A 20,311-nucleotide genomic window follows, 5' to 3' on the forward strand; every position below is an offset into this window, starting at 1 on the left:
TTCTGCCATTCCTGTTTTCTCGCTGTGCTGAATGCGCCACCCCGCACGCCCAGGAAGCCCGCCAGACCTCTTTCTCCATATGATGGCGGCATTCACGTGCGCCCGCGACCAGACAAGTAAGTGTGCAGCATATGCGTCGCTAGTGGCATCGCCCAGGAACTCCACATTGGACGCCGCAACTGCGTGCTTAATCTGTAACGTGAGTGAAATTCAGTACATGGCGCGATGTTTGTGTTTTGTCCGAGTTCTTAGTTTCGGCTCAAAAAGTGTCATACTCGCATCGCAACCCAGACAAACATTTTCGGTCGTCATTTTTGGGCAGTAATGAACATCAGTCTCTGCGAGAGACACCAAGCTGACTAACTGAGTAATGGCCGAGCAAGTGCTGAGCTCGCGATGCACGTTTGCATTTACACACTCTCCCATTTACCGGCAAAGAACAAGAAGACCCAATGGCCTTGGACGGCAACTGGAACGCTGAAATACTGGAGGCGGAAAACCAAGTTGCGGAGTGGGCAGCAGGGGAACATCGTTTTCGTGCGCTGTATGCGCGCGGTTTCTTTCTGTTCAAGGGGTCGTCAAGTCGACCTACTAACCTGAGATTGTACGCGCCGGATATCTCCATCATCGACGAGGACGCGATTGACCTGCCAAATGCTGAACCCCTGCCTGGTGTGCCTAAAGTGGTGATTTACATCGCCGACGAAAGCGACGACGTCGACGACTTAATCAAGTTCGTGGCCGCCTACGTGAATTGGGGTTCGGATCAAGGTGTGGTTGTTGATACGTACCATGAGCAAGTTTGGGTGCAGCTGAAAGGCTGTGCCCCCAGCTCCGGACCATGGACGATCATTGGCTTCGTCATCCCGGGTCGCTTGATCCAGGCGCCATTCGTCGTGCGCGCTTGACCTATCAAGAGCTGTCGGAGTAAGGAGAAAGCAAGATGAGCAGGTCCTGCGCCAGGAAGATTCGTGTGCCGGTATTCGAGCGGACGTGAACGATGATAGAGAAAGCGGACTGGGGCCGAGGAGCCTCACGAGGATCGCCTTTATAGATCATGGATTTATTGTGACACGATGACCATGTCGTCGAGCCGCTCAATGGGTCGTAGTTGAGGCGCTCAACCGTGACAAGACAAGGCACACGTGATATCCAGGTAAATGCGTTCTGCCGTAAGCACGTGGCCAAGCTCAGGAAGCACGACGCTCCCATTGATGAACACACGACACTTGACGTCGCGCGCAGCTCACCATTGAGGAGAAGACCAAGATACCTCTCGTGACCACGCGAAAGTCGTTGTCAAAGTACCAGAACAACGCGCAGAACCGTTCACGTCCGGAGCCAAGGCCGCGCTCAGCACAGTGTTGCTCTCGTACAGCGCTGACTGGCGCTCGAGCGAGACGACGCCGGCCACGTTCGAGACCCACCGCCCGTGGTTCAAGGTATGGGTCCTAAATCTCATAGAGACCTCGCACGAACTGCACGTAGTCCAGCTCGTCTTCGTTGCGCGCGGTTCTCTCAGCCAGCAGCACTTCAACTACAAACTCGCCCCAAGGTTTTCCTGGCCGGTCGTACGGGTTGAGACTGCGGAAGAGCGAGCTGCTGCTGCTGCTGCTTGTGTGGCCGTTGCTGAGCTTGTTCTGGACTCGGCGGTACTTGCGACTCGACTGCCGCGTTGGTGAGTCACTGCGCTGAATTCCGTCCGCTGTCCGAGTCTGGCCTGCTGAGTCTTGACGACGCTGGTTACTTTCGCGCGGAGACTCTCGCTGTGGGTCTTGGCAAGGAGACGCTTGCTGCTCAGCTTGTGGGTGCTCGCGAGGAGATGATCGCTGTTCAACGTGTGGATCTTCACGAGGAGATGCTGGCTGCTCGGCTGGTGGGTCTTGGCGAGGAGAAGGTTGTGCTTCGGCTGATGGATCTTGAGACGAAGCTTGGCCTTGAGTTGACGCGGAGGAAGGACGTTGTGCTTGATCCTGAGGGGGTTCATCTTGTGAAGGCCGACTTCCGTTCACCACGTCCTGAGTTGGAGGCGTCGGTTGCTCGACGGGCAACAATTCTCCCTGACTCGTGAGCTCCTGCGTCGCAATGATGTCCTCTTCCGTCTCCGATAATTGCAGAGCTGAGTCCCGAAACGCGTCTCCGTCTTCCTCCGACGTCGGGTCATGGTACGAGCTGTCTCCTTCCGACTCCACGCTCCTCTTGCGTCCTCTCTTCTTGATATGGGTCGTGCTAGCAGCCTGCGATCTAGTGTGTCGGCGCTGCTCGTTGTCACTATTATTGCGAGATCTCGACCTGGTGCTTCTGCGTGGTACCAGCGGTTCATCCTCACTGTCCTCGTATCGCGTCGCCCTGTTCATAGATTGCCCCCTCGTCACCCTCCTGGTCTCATCAGTCTCCGGTGCTCTCCGTGTTTTCCTAGTGTTAGCCACCGGAAGTAGCGGTTCATCATCACTGCCATCGTCCTTCGCGGCTGTTTGTCTCTTGTGGTGCTCCTCAGGCTCCGGCGTCGGCGTCTTCTGTGCTTTTCTGGTTTTGGTCGCAGCAGCCGGCGATTCTTCACCCCCTGCGTCCTTCGTCGCCGTAGTCGTCGGCGCCTTCTTTGGACGTTCTTCAATCTCCGCCGTTGGTGTCGGCGTTGGTGCGCTCCGTGTTTTATCGAGCGGTTCATCGTCACTGTCCACTTCCTTCGTCGCCGTCGCTGGCTGTTTCTTTTGCGAGGTCGCCTTCTTATGCCGATCTTCATGCTCCGGTGTCGGTGCCGTCGGTGCCGTCTGTGCTTTCTTACCGTTGGCCACCGTAGTCGGCGGTTCACCATTAGTGGTATCCTTCGCCGTCGCCGCCGCCGTTGGAGCCCTCATTTGGCGTTGTTCCGGTGTCCTTTGAGGGTTCCTAGTGCTAGCCGGCGCCGCCACTGGAGCTGCACCACTATCAGCGCTCGTCGTCGTTGTCGCCGTACTCTGCGGCTCAGGTGTCGGCGTCCTCCGCGCGTTCCCATTGCTCGCCACCGCCGGCTGTGGCGTCCTGCCGTTGTCCCCGTTCGGGTCGATGAAGCGCAAGATCGGCTCGGGCAGGAACTTGCCCGCCCGGACCGCAAACTCCTCGATCGTGCGGTCCTCGATGCTGTAGCTGGCGTCCTTGCCCTTCATGGCGTCCACGAAGATCAGCAGCTGCGCCGCCCAGCGCGCCGTGGGGACCTTGCCGTCCACCACGCGCCGCATCTGGGCGCCCAGCTCGCGCATCTCGACCAGCGACCACTGCGCGCAGCCGTCGGAGCTGCGCGTGGCGCTGCTGAGCTTCATGCTGATGGCGCCCGTGCGCAGCGCGTGCAGCATGGCCATGCACGCGCCCTGCGAGTTGGCCGGCCACTGGCGCTCGCCGCACACGGCCACGAACGCCGTGTACGTTTCGTCGTGCCAGCTCCAGGCCGCGTCCCCGCGGTAGCCCACCCAGCCCTCGTCCACCTCCAGCAGCAGCCGCGCCACCTCGGCCGTCCACGGCTCGTTGTGGAACATGATGGTCGCCTCGCTCGCGCCCGCTCGGGGCGTTGCCATCGTCCAGCAGGATTTACACTATTGAAGGCAAAGCCGAAAAGCTAAATATAGACGGGGCGGTTTCCATACAAACTCAAGTCATTTCGGTTTTGTGTAGGCAAGTTACTGCCACGCACCTGTTACGGTACTGCTCTAACGGTAAAACGGTTTGGTAATTTGTCATTACACTCGACTCTATCTAATAGCGTGTCTACATTGGCGTTTTTAGGTAGTATCTGTCCACGACGCTCTCGATACTAGCCTTTGCTGGCCTGGAGCTAGCTACTAACTCTGTTTTGTCTGGGGGATCGACGCTTTGCTGGGCATTGGCTCGGCCTGGAGGTTCTTGCGCTTGTAGAACAGGATGTAGGCTGCGTTCGACTTGACCTGACTAGGCATCGCTGGCGTAACGAGACTGTCATCGAAAGAGTACCAGCCGGGGAACATCTCGCCATCACCGTCCTTCCAGCTCTTGGCGAAGGCCGTGTAGTGGCCGAAGCCCATGCTGCCGTAGTGGTTGCTCACAGCGAACAGGTCGTAGCTTAGGTGGTCCTTCTCACTGCTCTTCTCGAGGCAGTACGGCGACATGTCCAGACCCTCCAGCGGGAAGTCCACGTACACGTCCAGCTTGTCGCGCAGGATCTCGTTGCGGTACTCGAACCGCTTGAGCGACAGCACGAGCACGTCCGGCAGACGCCACATCTCCATGGTCTTGCGCGCTTGCCGGTGCTCTTTACAGGTGGAGCAGTACCACAAGTTAGACTGGTCTAGCGTTTCCGGTTTCACAAAGTTCCTGAAACAGTCATCCAGAGAAATGCCCTCGTGCGCACGGGATCCGCTCGACTTCCCACGCATGCTCTCATGGTTGACGATTCTTTCCACATCAGGCCGAGGAGATGCAGACGAGGACAGCATCGATGATGACCAGGCAACAGTAGCGAACACCAGCTCGTCAGAAGAATCGTCATCATTCAGCGTAGCGAAGTCGGAAAACTTCGCGTCGGCAGCGAGCGGAACGGACTCGTTCCGCAAGTACATACCATCGCGGTCTGATAAATACACGCATTGAGATAGCATGTTGCTTGGGATTTTCGCGCTGGACGACTGAGAAACGTGCGAATTCAGCAAGTCGCTCCATTTGTCCAGCATCTCCGCACACGTAGACGAAGCCGTGTAGGTGAAGAGCAGCGGATCGCCCTTCAGAGTAGACCCCATTCGGTGATAAAGGAATCCGTACTGCACAGATTCTTTAGTCGGCATGTAGTCCACTCGGTACATGAGGATCCGATCATCTTCTCGTAGTCGGTTCAAGCGTTCCGTATCCCCGATAATCCGGTAGGTCATTGACTGATAGATATCAGCTGCCAGAAGAGCACTAGGGCTCACACCACAGAGCTTCGCCACTGCTCGCTTCAGCACGAGAACACTTCCCTTCTTGGGTACTTCGACTAGGTACCGAGTCATGGACTTGCCCGGCTCACTTGGGACGAAAATGACTTCTATCTGGCGGTTCATCTGCTGCGGCAGCTCCAACTGGATGCAGTTAAACGGATCGAACGTGATCGAGACCTTGTTGCAGATTGGACACACGACCGTCGACTTGAACTGACCCTGAACGTGATCCACGAAGATGCTGTCATTTCGGAGCAGGTGGTGTTCCCACGCTTCCTTGGCCACGGCAGCGTCGTCCTGCGAGCCATCTGACTCTTTCACCTCGGTGTAAGGCTTGTGCTTGACGCGATTCAGATCTTCATGCAAGCCATCAATGATGTATGCAAGCAACTCCTGCGCGTCATGCTGTTGGAATCCAGAAAACTGAGGTGCAAAACGACTGATGGCACGCTTCAGATTGGCCGGAGAAGTGCTGGGTACCGTACCAAACCACAGCTCCTTCAGCAAGCCGTCGTACTCTTCAGCAAGGTTGCCACCCGTTCCTAGCGGATTGTCGCGGTTCAGATCCTTCTTGTAGCGATTGCTCAAGAAATAACGAGTAAGCAGCTCCACGTGGCTCAGGCACTGCAGCGCCGAGTTCATAAAGCACGTGTTGCCAAGGTTACGAAGACCCATCTTGCCTCGCCGCTCTGCTTTCAAGCCCTGCAGAATTTCGTCTTCTTTCTCTTCAGCTGTCAGCGTCGAGCGGCACACGCCCTTGTGATACTTCCAGTGGGACATCTGACAGTTCGCACCGCAGTACCAAATGAGCTGGCAGTTGCCACACCGCTTCAGAGACCCTGCAGTCTTCCGGCAGGCGCCACAGAGCTTAGGGATCGAGCTGTTCACAGCACTGGGTTTCCGCTGCACAGCTAGCTTGCCCCCAGTAGCCCCGTCATCTTTCGTGCCATTCGCCTCGGCCTTTGTTTCATTCTTCTTCTGTGCTGGAGTGCCTTTTGCGCCGCTTGTCGTAGTCGTAACTTCTGGCTCGTCATCTTCCGGTTGTTCCTGGAATACACAAAATATTCCTTCAGTAAATCAGTCTCTTGAAGTATCAAACAGCAGTATCTACTGTATAGACGTACCGGGTAGACATTCACACGGTTGAACACGTTGCCGAGCTCGGGATCTCCCACCTGCACGACAAAGCGTGCGATGGTCGGCCCTCCGCCGTACCAAATCACCAGAGCGTCCCAGACTTCCTGTGGGATAAGCACATAGTGATAATTCTCCTTAAGCTGCGGCCGCAGCGGGCCGCCCATGAGCTCGTCCAGCGACGTCTCCGAGCTCACGTGGAGCAGCGGCAGGTTGTTGATGCGGCTGGGCGCGGGGTTGCCCGCTCCCGCCGAGGGCGCGTCCTGCTTGTCGTCGTAGCCCACGAACTCGCACCAGCGCTCCCACCACTTGGCCGAGAGCACGAAGCGCTTGTCCCCCACCTGCAGCCCCTGCTGGTCCGCCTGCGTCATGAGGCGCTTGACGATCGCGCGCTGCTTGCTGCGGTCCAGCCGCTTGGCCGCGCCATTGGGCAGCGGGTTTCCTCCTTTCCCCGAGCCATTGGCGTCTGCGTTCTGACTGGCGGGGGCCGCCGAGGGGTCCTCCGCGGGCGCTCCGTTCTGCTTGGGCGCGTGGCGCTTGTGGCCCTTCTTCGACTGCTTCTTCTTGCCCTGATGGAGGTAGAACGGCGGATATTAAGGAAGGAGAATGAGGTAGAGCGAGCGTAGAACACGTATATCAAGTGGGGAATACGCCGCACAGCGCCCAGAAGCGACGCAGCACTCTCATACATACCTTGGCCATGGTCCCTCGCTGCCGGAGCTGGTGATCTTTTGGTACTGCTCCCTAATTTCGGGTAAAAGCTAATTTTCAGGTAAAATAATGTGGCCCACACCGACTTCAATCCGAAAATACCAAGTGTGACCCAGAAGCCATGGCTCCACCTGGGGCGCTGCCGCCAGCGCCGGCGCCGCGCGTGGAGGAGCTGATCCTGCGCGGCGCCGACGTGAGCGTGCTGAACCACACGACGCTGTCGCTGTGGCACTTCCGGCAGCTGGCGCTCGAGCTGCTGCCGTCCGCGGCGGAGCGCGAGCCGGAGGAGGACCAGGACCGACTCAAGACGGCCGACACGCCGACAGCAGAGCCGCCTACGCGCGGCATCGAGCTGGGCGAGGGCATGAGCGTGGCCGCCGTGCTGTTCGAGCAGCCGCCGAACGCGCTCAAGCCCGAGAAGAGCGGCCCGGCGGCCGCAGGGGACAACAATAGCAGGACAGAGCGCTCCAGACCCGTGCTGCAGCTGCAGGGCGTGACCACCAGCGTCCAGGGACACATGACGCCGGACACGCGCGTCGCCGCCGTGTTCCAGCGCTACCGCTGCGTGCTGTGCCTGGACGCGTCGCCCTCCATCCTGTCCATCGACCCGTCGAGCGGCCGCCTGTTCCTGGACTTGCTCTACGAGAGCGTGGAGCTCTTCATCTGGAGCATGCTGCGGCCCATGGAGGTCGGCGGCGTGGCCTTCACGCCGGAGCTGCACGTGTCCGTGCTGGTGCAGGGCGCTCTCGTGGAGTCTCTCTGCGTGATCATGCAGGGTTATATCGTCACCCCGTCCAACGCTGCGAGCTTCCTGCAGCTCATCAAGGACCGATTCCAGCTCATCGAGAACGACTGGGCGACCCAGGCGCAAGAGCTCGGACAGTGGGGGTATCTAGGCAATGCGATGCCCGCGTCGCTCGACTGGATCTTGCAGAACGCGGTCTTTGCGTTGAACTCGCTGCCTTCCGACTGCGCGCCGATGGTGGTGCTGGTTACAGATGGCGTCGTGGATGTACGTGATGCATACTCGTATGATAACTTGTTGATGCAGCTGGTGCGGCATGATATTCAATGCCATTTCTTGCGGATCGGAGGAGGTGGAGAGGATGAATTGAGCGCTACGTTTGGATTCGTCCCGGACACGCATCTATTGCGATTCGTGGCGGAGTATACGGGTGGAACAGTGTTTGATTATGCAGCTATCCACGAGGCGTGCTATGGGACGACAAGTACATGCAGCAATGTTGTGAAGAAGATGACGGGTCTGCAGGATGCGTGTTTCCTGCGCAAGTCGAGCGTGCACGCAAACTCGGCCCCTGTGGTGAAGCTGAACGAGATGGACAGCACTTCTTTCGATGGCAGGACGTTGCTGCCTCTCCGTCCGTATCGTATGTGGCGTGAAAAGGTGCACGAGTATCGTATTTTCGCAGACGTGAACCGGATCGTGGAGGCGCGACTTTGTGAAGGATTTTCCATCAATAAGGTTTACGTGAAGACTTACCAGCAGCCGGTGCTGGCGGATGGAGGATCGAATCAAACAACCGTGGATTCTCCCAGGCATTCTATTGGTGGCAGTGGAGCTGCGAACGCCTCGAATGGGCGCTCGAGCGAAGTCACGAAGATCTTGATTGTGTTCTTGCTGCAATGGAAACAGAACGTGTGGCTTGAGTATGTTGTGTCTACAACCACGGACAACGCAGCAACTCCTGCGGCGTCAGCTACTACAACGTCCCATCCGGGCCGTCGACCAAGTGGACAAGGTTTGAAAGGGACTTCTTCGTCAACTAAGAAACCTGCATCTATATTTTCCAAGGATCAGACAGCGGCGTGGAGTGAGTGGTATGTCAAGATGAACATATTGGCGTATGCAGACTTTCTCCGTGCGTTTGAAGATACGATCCAGCGCCCTTCAGCTGGTGGGGACAGGAACACAAGTGCTGCAGCCCGAGGGCACGGTGGGGACGTTTCCATGGCGTCACCAGTTTTCGTTCACGATTTTATACGCAATGTTCAGGACGTCGATCGTGTGTTATTGCACCTGATGACGGCGACGGCTAGTATCAGTGAAAGCAGCGACTCCGTTGCCAATCAGTTCTCTTTTGGGACAGCAAACGCGTCGTCAACGTCAGTGACTCCAAAGATTACCAGCTCGCACCCGGTGTTCAACATTATCGGTGAACTCTCTACAGTGTTGTGGCACCGATGGTTTTCCGTGGAGCGCTTTGAGATTATTTGTGTTGTTAAGAGTGATGCGTGTACGGATCTATTTTATCGAAATGAGATGCACGGAGTGGTGGAGCGCGGCAATGCAGGCTCGCATTTGCGCGGTGCGGGGAATGCGTCACAAGGAATGATTCACAGCCACGGCACCAATGTGTACGGGACGAATAGCGGAAATATTTCTATCGGAGTTGAGAGCCTTGCTGAGCCTCTGGTCGCGATTCTTGTGAAGTGGTCATCACAAAAGCTGTCGCAGGATTTGTTTTTGAAATTCCTTTATACGTCCGCTACGGACAAAAGTCACGCACCCCCAAGAGCCAAAGCATCGCCGTCATCAGCAACAGCGTCAGGAGGAATCGCAATGCGACGTCGTCAGCGCAGTCAGAACAACAATGGAGGAGACGATGGTGCCCAAGGCGAAGAAGGCAGCAGCACAAAAGAGAGCAAAGCGGCTCTGTGCTTCGTGCGGCTCGAATTTAAGAACAAAACGCTATGTGCGGTTCACGTGGCCTTCTTTGCGACGAGAGCATCAACTCGGCGACAAGTGCTGAGTGATCTGAAAAGCACGATTTTTGCTGGTATCAATGAAGTCGCGGTAACTCCCTCTCCAGCAAAATTACTCTCGCCTTCGATGGCGGAAACTCCTGTCATACTCTGTCATCGCATGCTGAGCCGTCTTCTTGTAACGCACGACACTCTCCTACTCCATGGGCTTGACCAGGAACCAGGCCCCTTTGACTATTATGTGGCATCGCCGACATTGGAGGCCGAGAAGAATGCTGGGGCTATTCCGCCATCCACTACGTGCTGCGGTGGTAGTGAATTGCAGTTGCACCGAGTTTTTGGCGCATACGTATGGCATTCGAGTTGGAAATGGAAAGTAGCGAATCTGACGGCGTTGCTGGACGTGATGCGGCGGCTACATGACGCCAGAATCAGCTGTGGATTTTGGGTGCTGGACTGGAAAATGGAGGAAGGAGACGATGGACAAGGTGCGCACGTTGAAAGCGTGGTTTTTGGAAGGGAGATTTTGATGGAAGATGAAAAGGGTCACACAAAGACGGCATTAGTGCAGTATGCGCTTCGTCGCGTCTCGGATACCTGCTTAATGACCTCATTCTGGATGGAACCTCAGCACGGCACTGTGAAAACGCGGCTTTCCGATGAAGTCGATCATAACGACAAATTTCACTGGAGTTTAAAGCAAGCGATTGGGCACTCAGCGCCATTTGAAAACTATGAAAGCCGTGGTGTGAATCGGAGTAGCACCCCGCGAGGGAGTGACCGATTGTCTGTATCGTCAATAGGGTCGGTGGAAGACGAGCAGAAATCGATGGAGCAAGAGGATGTAAGTATTGATTGGGATGGTGGCTCTACATACCTGGGTGAAAGTGAATTGCTCCACCTAATACGCGGCTACCTATTCAAGAGTGACCGACACTTTCTTTCGTGTTTGTACACGTTCGATTGCATCCTCAATTTGCGTGAGAACATCGAGTTGCTGAATCAGTTGAGCAAGGACGTCGAGGGTATCGTAGGCTCCAACTGGAGCATGGATAGGCAAATGGCAGCTGAGAACGGCATGATACTCCCTCCTTTCAGCACAGCGAGGCTCCTGGCTACTTCAAAACGGTCAACAGAGCATTTCCTGATGTATCTGCAAAATGAGAAAACTTCTACGAGCACAGTGGATGAATCAAACACTGTTGGAATCCCGCCTTCAGTATCATCAGCTAACGAGAATCTCTATTCTATGCTGGAGCTTACTCTCAGAGGGTTGAGCGACTGTGAAGTGTCATGGACGGACTACAATGGTGATGTCGTCGCGGAAGCTGGCATGTCTACGAGTAATGCTATTGAAGATGATCGGTTTTTCCGGGAAGGCATGGATGGCCAGCTGCCCTTGTGGCTGAAGGATCACCTAGCACTGACGTTCAAGGACCGAGTACCGCACCATGCGTTGAGTAAAGGCAAGTGCTTCGTTAAGCTCGTGAGTGATGATTGTGTGGTTTTAGCATTCTTCCCTTCCTTGGATACTCTGCAAGTTCAAAGCAAGGGTGCGGGCAAGGCATCTTCATTTAAAGCAAGTGATCTCGAAGATGCGTTTGACAGCAAGTTGAACCTGCCTAAAAGGGCACCTGGAAAAGAAGAGGGTCGCGACGCATCTACTCAGCAGCAGTTTTCTGTTCGCGCGGCGGAGGAAGATGGAGCAAAGGCTCGAGTTGTGCGAATGTCAGTGTCCGCGGATGATATCGTGCTTTACCAAGAACGCCGGCGCAGTTTCCGCGAAGGCTACAAATCTTGGAGAATGGGGCATTACCAGGGATCCCGTGATGAAAAGCAAAGTTATGGCCGTGATTTCCAGAAACTGCGTCTCCCTTCAACTCCGGAAGATCATGAATTCTGTGAGGAGATCAGTCGTCGTGCGTCGTATGGCTGTGATTTTCATCTGCTGATTGAAAGTACCAACGGCGTCATGGGATCGGGCTTCTTTCAAGTTGCATTTTATGAGTGCTCGCTCACCAGACTTTCCACAGACTTGCATGATAATAGCACTCAAATGCTGGATCGTGTGGATTTGCCTCACACAATTTTGAAGCAGCTATTCTTCTCAAGGCGAAGCGGCAAAGCAAGAGAGGATCGGCCGGCGTTGCCTCTTGACCGAAGTGGGCTATGGAAAAAGTCTCCGGCAGCGCGATCAGCTTCTGACCCTGGTGCGAATTCGCATCCTCGACAGAGTCCTGACAGCGTTCTTGCGTCTCGTCGGTTCCGCAAGAAGGTGAAGCGGGCGCATGAACACAATTTCTCCCGTGGCGTGTACATGGCTCTACGTGAAGGAGGAGCTGTCCAGCATAGCGATCTGTTGCAGGCGCTCTCAAGTTGCATTGAAGTCCCCGTTGATGTTGACATCACGCTTCTGTATCGTATGATGGAAACTGCTGCATCGCATAAGATACCGCCTCTGAGCCCAGCAGCTGCCGCGGTGGTGTCAGCAGGCATCGGTGCAGATATTCTGAAGGATAAGCTGACGAAGTCTTTTGAAACGATACTTTCGAGTGTGTTTGTCCCCATCGCTGGAACGAAGTACTACTATTTCACGGGTAACGAAAACACCGTATACGAGGACATATCCTCGAGCGAATACGATTTGCATGTCCTCATGGAGGATTCGGACGACAATGACGGCGAGGCGGGCCAAAAGAGAGATGAACACCAATCGCGTGACGATGCAGGCGTCAGTAGTGACCAGGGACTGCAGCTTAGTCGCAGTGTTGGCGAGGGCGGCAACGCACAGAAACCGGCGTCTGAAGCAGGGGCATACAACGGCCAAAAACGAGTGAATCGCAGACGTGGTAGCTTGGGGCGTGAACCACCACCTCCTGTCAATACTTCACCAGAAGATAACTCTAGCAACGAGCAGCATCAAGCAAACGTGGAAGAGGATGCCGAGGTTAATAAAGAGGTGGCGGTGGCAACATCCAGCTTCTCGGTGCCATTCTTCTTCAGGTTTGAGTGCCGTGTGCTCAATGGTTCGAGAGATGCTCGGTCGAACTCGGCGGACACGCACTCGACAGGAGTTCCACCTGACTCTGACGTTCTTCGTCGATCTGCTAGTACTGCCGCGTACGAGGATATGCGAAAGGATATGGTGGCACAAGCTCAGCTGACTTCTCCGAGCAGTCGACAGGAAGAGTTTAATGCTTTTTTGGCGTCGATTAAAGCGAGTCAAGGTTCGCGAAGAAGTTCGACATCGGCTGACGTCACGCACATTGCCGAGTCATTTTCGGATACGCCATTGGGCCGCATTGCATTGCGCTTAGTGACTCTCACTTTACCAAATGAACGAGCGCTTGACGGTGGACGTGTGGCATCTCCGATGCCGTTTGAAATGGACAATGGTCAAGCCAACAAAAACAATTCGTTGCCGTCCATGCGAACCCACAACTTCTCCACATTGCACCTTTTCCAGCGTCAAGTCTTGACACGGGTGCGCAAAGACATTAAGGAGTGGTGCAGTATCGAGATATTGTCAATTCTGCAGTCGGCAAACAAAATTACTCCGGCGATTGGTTCTCTGGTCCAGCGACTCTTTGATGATTTGCCTGATGACGCCGTGACGAAAGCGAAGTATCCGCTGGAATTCGTGGCTCGCAGCCAAGAAACGCCAGTAAACCCGATTGATTTGTTTAAGCGCGAGTTCGAGAAGGGCGATTTGCTTATGGTTCACCAGTGCAATGGAGTGTACTTTGTGGTGGAGAAGCAGAAATCTGCTGACACGAGTGTGGACAGTTTGGTCAAGAGCGACGTCAGTTTTAAAATCCCTTATTGGGCATACTTTGAGCTGGGAAGTGATCATATAAGCTTGCGACTTCACCACCCGGACCGCTTTGGGGCATCGTCTAGTGGATTCAATCGGTTGGAGGTTCTTACCCGCCTTCAGCTTGGAGTGCGTGCGGTTTGTCGCCGTGTTAACCAGTTCTTGCTTTTGCTGCAACTTCACGAGACGCGCACATGCAATGGGCTTCTGTTTCCACCAAACGGCAACTTGCCATCCAGTCCCCGTTCGCCTAAGCGGCGAAACGGGTCGCAAGGAGCTTTTGATTCAATGGGCGGTCAAGATGGACAGAGGAAGCAAACCAACTTCTTCTGGCCAGGCCAATTCGAGTGTGATCTGCGGTATTCTGCTTTCTTCAAGCTTCATGAGCGTTTGGCACCCAACTTCGCTCTCAACATGCTGTGTACATCAGCATTAGAGCATTTTCAAGTGCACAACCGTCGTCACATTTTTGTGTATCGCGACCGCGATGGGCACGTGTTTTACATGAAGATCAGCATTTACTATGACATGTCACTCTCTTCAGCTGCTGGAGGACAAGCGGCCGAAGAACGTCAAGAGCGCGGTGGTCTTTCGCGTTCGAGTACTGGAGGAAGTACCGGTGGTGCAAGTGTAACAACCGCTACAACACCCGCGGGGGTACCTGGAATTCGACTGGAAGTGTTTGGTGTGTCTGATCCGGGTGAAGAAATAACCCACGAATTGTGTCGCTTGCTGGAGAGGAAGCTGGACGAAGCTACTCAGGTTGTGCTCATGAAGCTGCTGGCCCGAAACACCAAGTTCCAGTTAAGCCAGACAGACTTGGCGTTTTTGTGCCCGCCGTCTGCTCCGCCAGCAAGTGTGGTGGAGTATATCTTACCTGGTGAGGTGAATGAGTGCTCCAGATTGCTGCACTACTTGTCGCAAACGCTTAAGCTGTCCCCGTATGTCCGCCCTGTATCATGCGGAGGATCATTGACCGCACGGAATTCGCGGGAGCCAACGAGTGGATCATATCGCAGGGTGCGGCGCGGAAGCCTGTCGTCTGCGGGTAGCACTGTCAGCCTTCCGGGTGAGGAATTCTCGAAGGCAATAGTGAAGGGGCATGATCAAACAAGAGGAGCAAACCTCGGTGCGGATGATACTGATCACGACAGCACTCGGACACACCCAGCATGCTTTGGCGATTATCGGAAAGCGTTGGCCAAGGTACAAGAACAATATGGAGATCCTGTGCCGTTCAATGCAGCAATTCGATCTCCTGTTTTCTACTTGACGCCGAATGGGGCGGCAAACAGGGTGGACATTTCAGCCGGACTATCACCTTCAACCCCCCAGCTTGTCGCGCAGACGTCCTATGTTCTCAACCTGAACCCGGACCTGCGGCTATCGCCAGGATTCATGTCCCGAGTAGGCAAGGGCCTTGCACTTATGCGCGTCGATCTCATCCGGAACACTTCTTCTAAAATGGAACGTGGAGATAAGAAGAAGGAGGGAGCTAGTTCGGAAAGCGCTCAAAAAGTCAAACGCGTCCATGATATCCCCGGGCTCGCAGCGTTGTACCCAGAAGTTGAAGAGGCTCCCCAACAAAACACAATACCGGTGGTAGCCAGGTGCCAAGTTTGGATTCGCGGATCTATCCATACAGCAGAGTTAAGTCAAGTTGTGGAGGCATTCATGGACGAGGCGCTTTACGATTATCACATTGAAGCAACGGTCAAGAAACTCGGGATCTCCATGCAGCGGCAAAATGCTGCCAGTAGCGATGCTGTTTCTGGTGAGGAGGCCCATTCAGATATACTGGATCTGTCGGGTAGTCACACGAAATTACCAGACGAAGTGGACACGTTGGTGTCGCTCTTCAAGAGCGCATGCCTCTTGCCATCGTCCTCCGTGACAAATTTGGGTGTAAACCTGTCCATTGCGCCATGGGACCTCGAAAACGCTGTGGCACAAGTACGGAGCTTTCTGAGTTGCCTTCCTCATCACCTCCGCCCTGCAGTTTATGCGAAGTCGAAGCTGTCAGGGGCTTATGCGAGTGTTGCCAACCGCAGCGATAGTGTGCACATATTTTCCAACTCGAGCGAGCCGTACGCTGAAGATTTCCGACTGGTTGTCAAGCATGTTGGTGATCCCGATGCATACGACGCTCAGGACTCAAGTGACTCCGATGCAGAAACGACGGCATCCATGAGCTCAGCGCTCCACCATATCGAGCCATTGATGCGAACGGATTCAATTCATTCTGAAATTTCAGATTTGGATTCTGTTTCAGGTCGCATGCCGCTTACATGGGCATCAACTGGTGCAAGTTCCGAGTCAAATCTGATACCGGCCGCGCCCTCTGTATCCTCGACAACGTCTTCGTCAATGGTTGGAGTTATGGCAAGTCTGTCGCACCAGCCACATCTTCCAAAGAGCACAAGCTTTTCGGAGAGAGACGTGTTGCTATACTCTAACAGCAGCAGTCACCATCACCATAAATCGGATTCTAGTGAAGCCGCGGAGGTGAAGCGGTCGTTTTACTACATCGTGGATTTGTCCACGAGCAAGGGCTTGCAGTTGTACGGCTACAACATGAGTTCTGCGTTGGTGGAGGCATTGGCAACACATTTGGCACGCGTGCTGACCTGGAGCATGCTTCGTGAAAAACTTTTACGAAGTCTTTTGTTGGAGAAATCGGGTCTTTCAGCGGCAGCTCCTATTGGTTCTATCGTGCTGCAGCCGCGCAGTCTGTTCCTGACCATCGGAAGAACGGAACGAACTGGGAAGAGCATGGGCAAAAGTACCGCCGTACTGTGCAAGGATTCTGCAGTGCATTTCATCGAATATCGCCCCCCAGTGCTATCTATCCTGCAGACCAACGAGTGGTTTCCAAGAGTGTTGGATGCAAGTCGTCTGCGCTCAATCGACGGCTTTGCCATGGGGACCTACTTACGTGAAGCGCAGACGCAATCCGCCTCAGAGGCGCTTGAGTCCCAATACCAGCGACCTCGAGGAAAAAGCAACACAAATATGGGTGCACAATTGGGGCCACCGAGTATCCCTGACCTTACGCGAGAAGTGTCGGGGCCGTCACTGTCGCAGCGAAGCATGCACAGCAGCGGGGATGGTACCAACCACTCCGGGGGACCCCTCGGCAGGACGAAGAGTGGTGGCATAGTTACAGGAAGCAATGCCTCCGACAGTGTGTCGTCGTCCCCAAACAAGCGTCTAAATGGACCAGGCCCTGGAATGCCATTCCCAGGAGGCAATCGAAGCGATGTTGCAGCACGAATGAGAGGTGGCGCAGGAGCTGCTACGGCACTCATGGCAGCACGTGCGCGGGCACGGGGAGGCGGGCTCCCTGGTCGAATGGGTGGAGGACCAGGCGTTAGCGGAACAAGATGTTCAAGCTCTGGATCAACTTCAACGGGGGCAGATAGTGTTGCCCCGTGGGATTTACCGCTTCATAACACCAAGGGACCGCGTCTACACACTTCGGCTGATGGAGCAGATTCGAGTGCGGCTACTGCTAAGGACGGCGATGATACAAGTATGAATACCTCTGCAGCGGTAGCAACAAGCTCGGAGCAGAAGACGAGTACACGTCGAAGAGGTTCCGGGCAGACCGATTTGGTGACAACGTCCTCATCATCTTCGTTGTCAGGGCTGCCACTAGCTTCGCCATCAATTCATCGCAGGAGTAGCAAGGAGACAGCGGCAAGTGATCCCGGCCGAATTCATAGTTCCTGGAAAAAGCGCTTGGAGTGTGCTTGGGGACCTCGGTTCTTGTTCCCCGGGAATGCAGAGCGTTGGTCGGCAAAAATTACAGCGGATCGGCGGCTACACTTCATGGAGTTGGAAGAGGACGAAGAGGGAGCTCTACCCAAGAAGAATCATGCTCCTTTGCCTTACTTCTGCGCAGCGTTGGAGAAGCGTTGGGAGGCTTTCGAAACCCGATCCACTAGCCACACTGTGGGTATCAATCTGTTGGGCAGACTTGCCTCGATGGGTCCTGATGAAGAGATGGAGGAGCCTGTTGCAAAGGATGTTGTGGCGAATATGGTAGCCAGTGGACACCTTTTACTACATCAGCGTTTCCGGGCTGCGTTTGTAGAGCGATGGGTAGCCGCAAAGATGGCTGGGGCGACAACAGACGAAGTTGGAGAAGATGGGAGCAGTCGTCTTAGCGCGCTGCAGTCGAGTATGGATCTGGTGAATTTGCTGAGCTATAAGCGTGAATTTGTTTTCGATAGCGACGAGTGCTCCGTGGCGAAGCTGTACACAGAGCACACCGTCTATAGCATGGGTGCGGGAGCTGGTGCTGATGTTAGGGGAATCAAACAGCAAGTGGCCGCAAATTTGGAGCCGTTGCGTCTAGAAGTGGCGAGCGAGTTCTATAAGGAGTTTGCCGTTCACTTGAGAACGCTTGGATTCCGACAACTTCGTACGATTAACACAAGCAGGACTCATGCGCGCGCGTTCCCAGTCGGCGCTACGAATGATGGCGATGCAGCAAGCGGAGAGGGCTTCTCGGAGTACTTATATCACCCTGAAAGAGCTGCTGCAGAAGCTGGGGGCTGGAAAGCGGACCCGAACAACAACAGCTCTGGTGCATACCCGCTCACAGTGGTGGTGCTAGAAGTAAAATGTGATCACCGAGGAGTGCGGTTGACTGCTGTGCTCGTAAGCATGCACGACTTGGAGCAGCAGGACTTACGTTTCCAGAACCGTTTGGCTGCGAAGGCGGGAAAGCGGATTATTCCCACGTCCGGCGTGAGGGTGCAGTGCGTTGCGAAGTGGTTACGTGCCCAGCTCAAAACTCAAGCTCTCATTTATGGATTTACGATTCGTTACTTCCAGCAGCACCTGCTTCAGTGGGTTGGCGCCACTGATGATTTTCATAACAGTCAGAGTGGACCCAGCCACAGTGTCAGCGAGCACCTTGGCGAAGATGATGCACTGGTGGCAACCCCACCCGTGCCATGGAAAAATGCTTCCACGTTCCAAAACATTGTCAAGGGGCTGCAGTGCTTCCTGCACACGTTCCCTGATCCACCAGAGGAGCCAAAGAAGCATACCACAGCGGTACTGTCAGCTTCAACCACGAGTAAAAGAATCGCTGACAAGAGAGCCACTACAACGCCTCAAGCGACCACCACACCACCAACCAGTGGTGGACCCCGATCGTCTTTGCGCCACTCGAGATTGTTGCGGCGAGCAGCGGCTAAACAGCAGCAGCATCAACAGCAACCAGCCCACCCAGAGTTAGCCCCCGCCCCACGTGATGCAGTGCCCAAAGCCACCGCGCCATTGTCTTCGCTCTGGCATGACTGCGTGATCCGGATGGAAACGGTGGCGCTGCAACCAACGTCGCTGCAATCGAACTGCGTTGAGTCGATCTTGGTGCAGATTTTGCTGCGGTACATTGCATGCCACGGGTCACGCTATGAGGTACTGGATCTCCTGCAGTTTGGCACACCCGATGCGGTTGTGTGCCATTCCTCGTCGGGTAGTTTCTACCATCGGCCCCCGTCAACGATTATACCGACGATCCAAAGTCGCAAGGTGGAACCTTCTGGTGGATACTCACTGGTGATCACGACGCAGCCGCTGACGAAGAAACCTCTGGATAAGGACTCCGTGCAGCTTCTCTTGTTGAAAAGCACGCCGTCAGCGCTTGGTGTGGGCAATGGAGTGCTTGCGGTGGAGCGAGCGCTACAGGAGGCTCAGTTGTTTACGCGCGAATTGTTCCACGTTGCTGCGCAACACTACGAGCGTGATCTGCTGTGGTCTCGCTTACTGTTTGACGGCACTCGCGGTCCGGGCGCCGAAGTCGCACGCACGCTTGCATTGCCGCCGGACTTGTTTCGCGTGGAAGTGGGCCCACAGCAGCTGGAAGAGTGCCTTCGGTTGTCAATTTGCACCCCATTGGATACGCTGGATCCGAGGCTGGACGAGCTTCTGCACGTGTCCGGTGTGTGTTGGCAGGAGCTGGCGCTACGCCTGCGGGACCTCTACGCCGATCAGTTACGCGAGTTCCAGTTCCAAGAGGAAGACGAGAACAGTAGCCACTTGCTGCTGCTGTGCCCCGACACGTTCGACTTCATCATCCACTTGACGTTCATCACGCCCAAGGATCAGCCGGTGACTTGGCCTGCGCTGGCCGAAGATGGAGATCTCAGTGTCAGTGGCGACGAAAGCATCGACAGCTCAAGTAGTAGAAGCGCCAGCATCAACGGCAGCCACGTGAGCGGCATCAGCGAGGAGTTCAGCGAAGCCGGCTTCACGGAGGAGGCCCAAGGCGACCTGCGTGTCGAGATCTGCCGCCGAGAGGAGCCGACCAACAAGCAGTTCACGTTCGCGCAGCGGCGCTCGATCGCGGAGTTCGTCAACTGCATCGTGCACTGGCAGTGGCGCAGCCTGATCTACGACTGAAGCGACGTGGCTACAGTTGGCAAGTTGAAGTTGTTATGTATGGGTAGGTAATGAAATGAACGTAGCATTGCATTCTACAGTACTGTATCGCCTGGAATTGATAACACAAGACCACAAACGATCGTCTTGGAAGACGGTCTTCCCCATACAAAGCCTCGAACACTTGGCAGCACAGAACGAAGTCAGCGAATCGCTGGCATGAAGTCGGATCGTCGGGGCTTGTCTCTAACTGCAGTGCGTCTACACGCAGCTCAAGACAGATGTCCTCGGCGAACGTGGCGCGGCGTAGCCAGAGTTGTTGATCGTGGTCGTTGCTTGCTTATTGCTGCTGAGCGGCGACTGCATATTGTAGCCACCAATATCTCGTCGCCTTTCAGCGACCGCCTATCGACCAAAGACGCGATGAGATGGTCCGAGCCACTCAAGCTGCGGGGACAGGCTTGGTCACTTCCATTGCGTTGGATGGCCTCAGCTCGGCTTGAAACGCTGCGGCCATTGTTGGTCCACCACCGACCCTCGCTTCAAGACAGTCTCATTCGCGATGGATTTTCAGGGAAATGACATGCCACAAGACAGGCTGAAATTACCG

General features: G+C 55.1%; 4 protein-coding genes across 4 annotated transcripts; 2 read left to right on the forward strand and 2 right to left on the reverse strand.

Annotated features, from left to right (window-relative positions):
• Positions 1-366: 366 nt before the first annotated feature.
• PHYSODRAFT_347732 (hypothetical protein) lies at positions 367-908 on the forward strand (the record flags this gene model as incomplete). Its single annotated transcript, XM_009536022.1, has 1 exon — positions 367-908. Exon 1 carries the CDS (start codon positions 453-455, stop codon positions 906-908), a length of 456 nt encoding a protein of 151 aa, XP_009534317.1. The 5' UTR covers positions 367-452.
• Positions 909-3,020: 2,112 nt separating this feature from the next.
• PHYSODRAFT_523502 (hypothetical protein) lies at positions 3,021-3,551 on the reverse strand (the record flags this gene model as incomplete). The annotated part of the gene is made up of 1 exon (XM_009536023.1): positions 3,021-3,551. A coding segment is annotated over one exon (531 nt), but the record flags the coding sequence as incomplete, so codon positions are not given.
• Positions 3,552-3,815: 264 nt separating this feature from the next.
• Positions 3,816-4,607, reverse strand: PHYSODRAFT_318199 (hypothetical protein; the record flags this gene model as incomplete). Its single annotated transcript, XM_009536024.1, has 1 exon — positions 3,816-4,607. The coding sequence occupies one exon, from the start codon at positions 4,605-4,607 to the stop codon at positions 3,816-3,818; it is 792 nt and encodes a 263-aa protein (XP_009534319.1).
• Positions 4,608-5,291: 684 nt separating this feature from the next.
• Positions 5,292-19,782, forward strand: PHYSODRAFT_352514 (hypothetical protein). The gene is made up of 2 exons (XM_009536025.1): positions 5,292-6,049; positions 6,917-19,782. The coding sequence occupies exons 1-2, from the start codon at positions 5,728-5,730 to the stop codon at positions 19,720-19,722; spliced, it is 13,128 nt and encodes a 4,375-aa protein (XP_009534320.1). The 5' UTR covers positions 5,292-5,727; the 3' UTR covers positions 19,723-19,782.
• Positions 19,783-20,311: the final 529 nt, after the last annotated feature.

The sequence above is a fragment of the Phytophthora sojae genome, assembly GCF_000149755.1.
Source record: "Phytophthora sojae unplaced genomic scaffold PHYSOscaffold_9, whole genome shotgun sequence".
NCBI classification, from domain to species: Eukaryota; Oomycota; class Peronosporomycetes; order Peronosporales; family Peronosporaceae; genus Phytophthora; species Phytophthora sojae.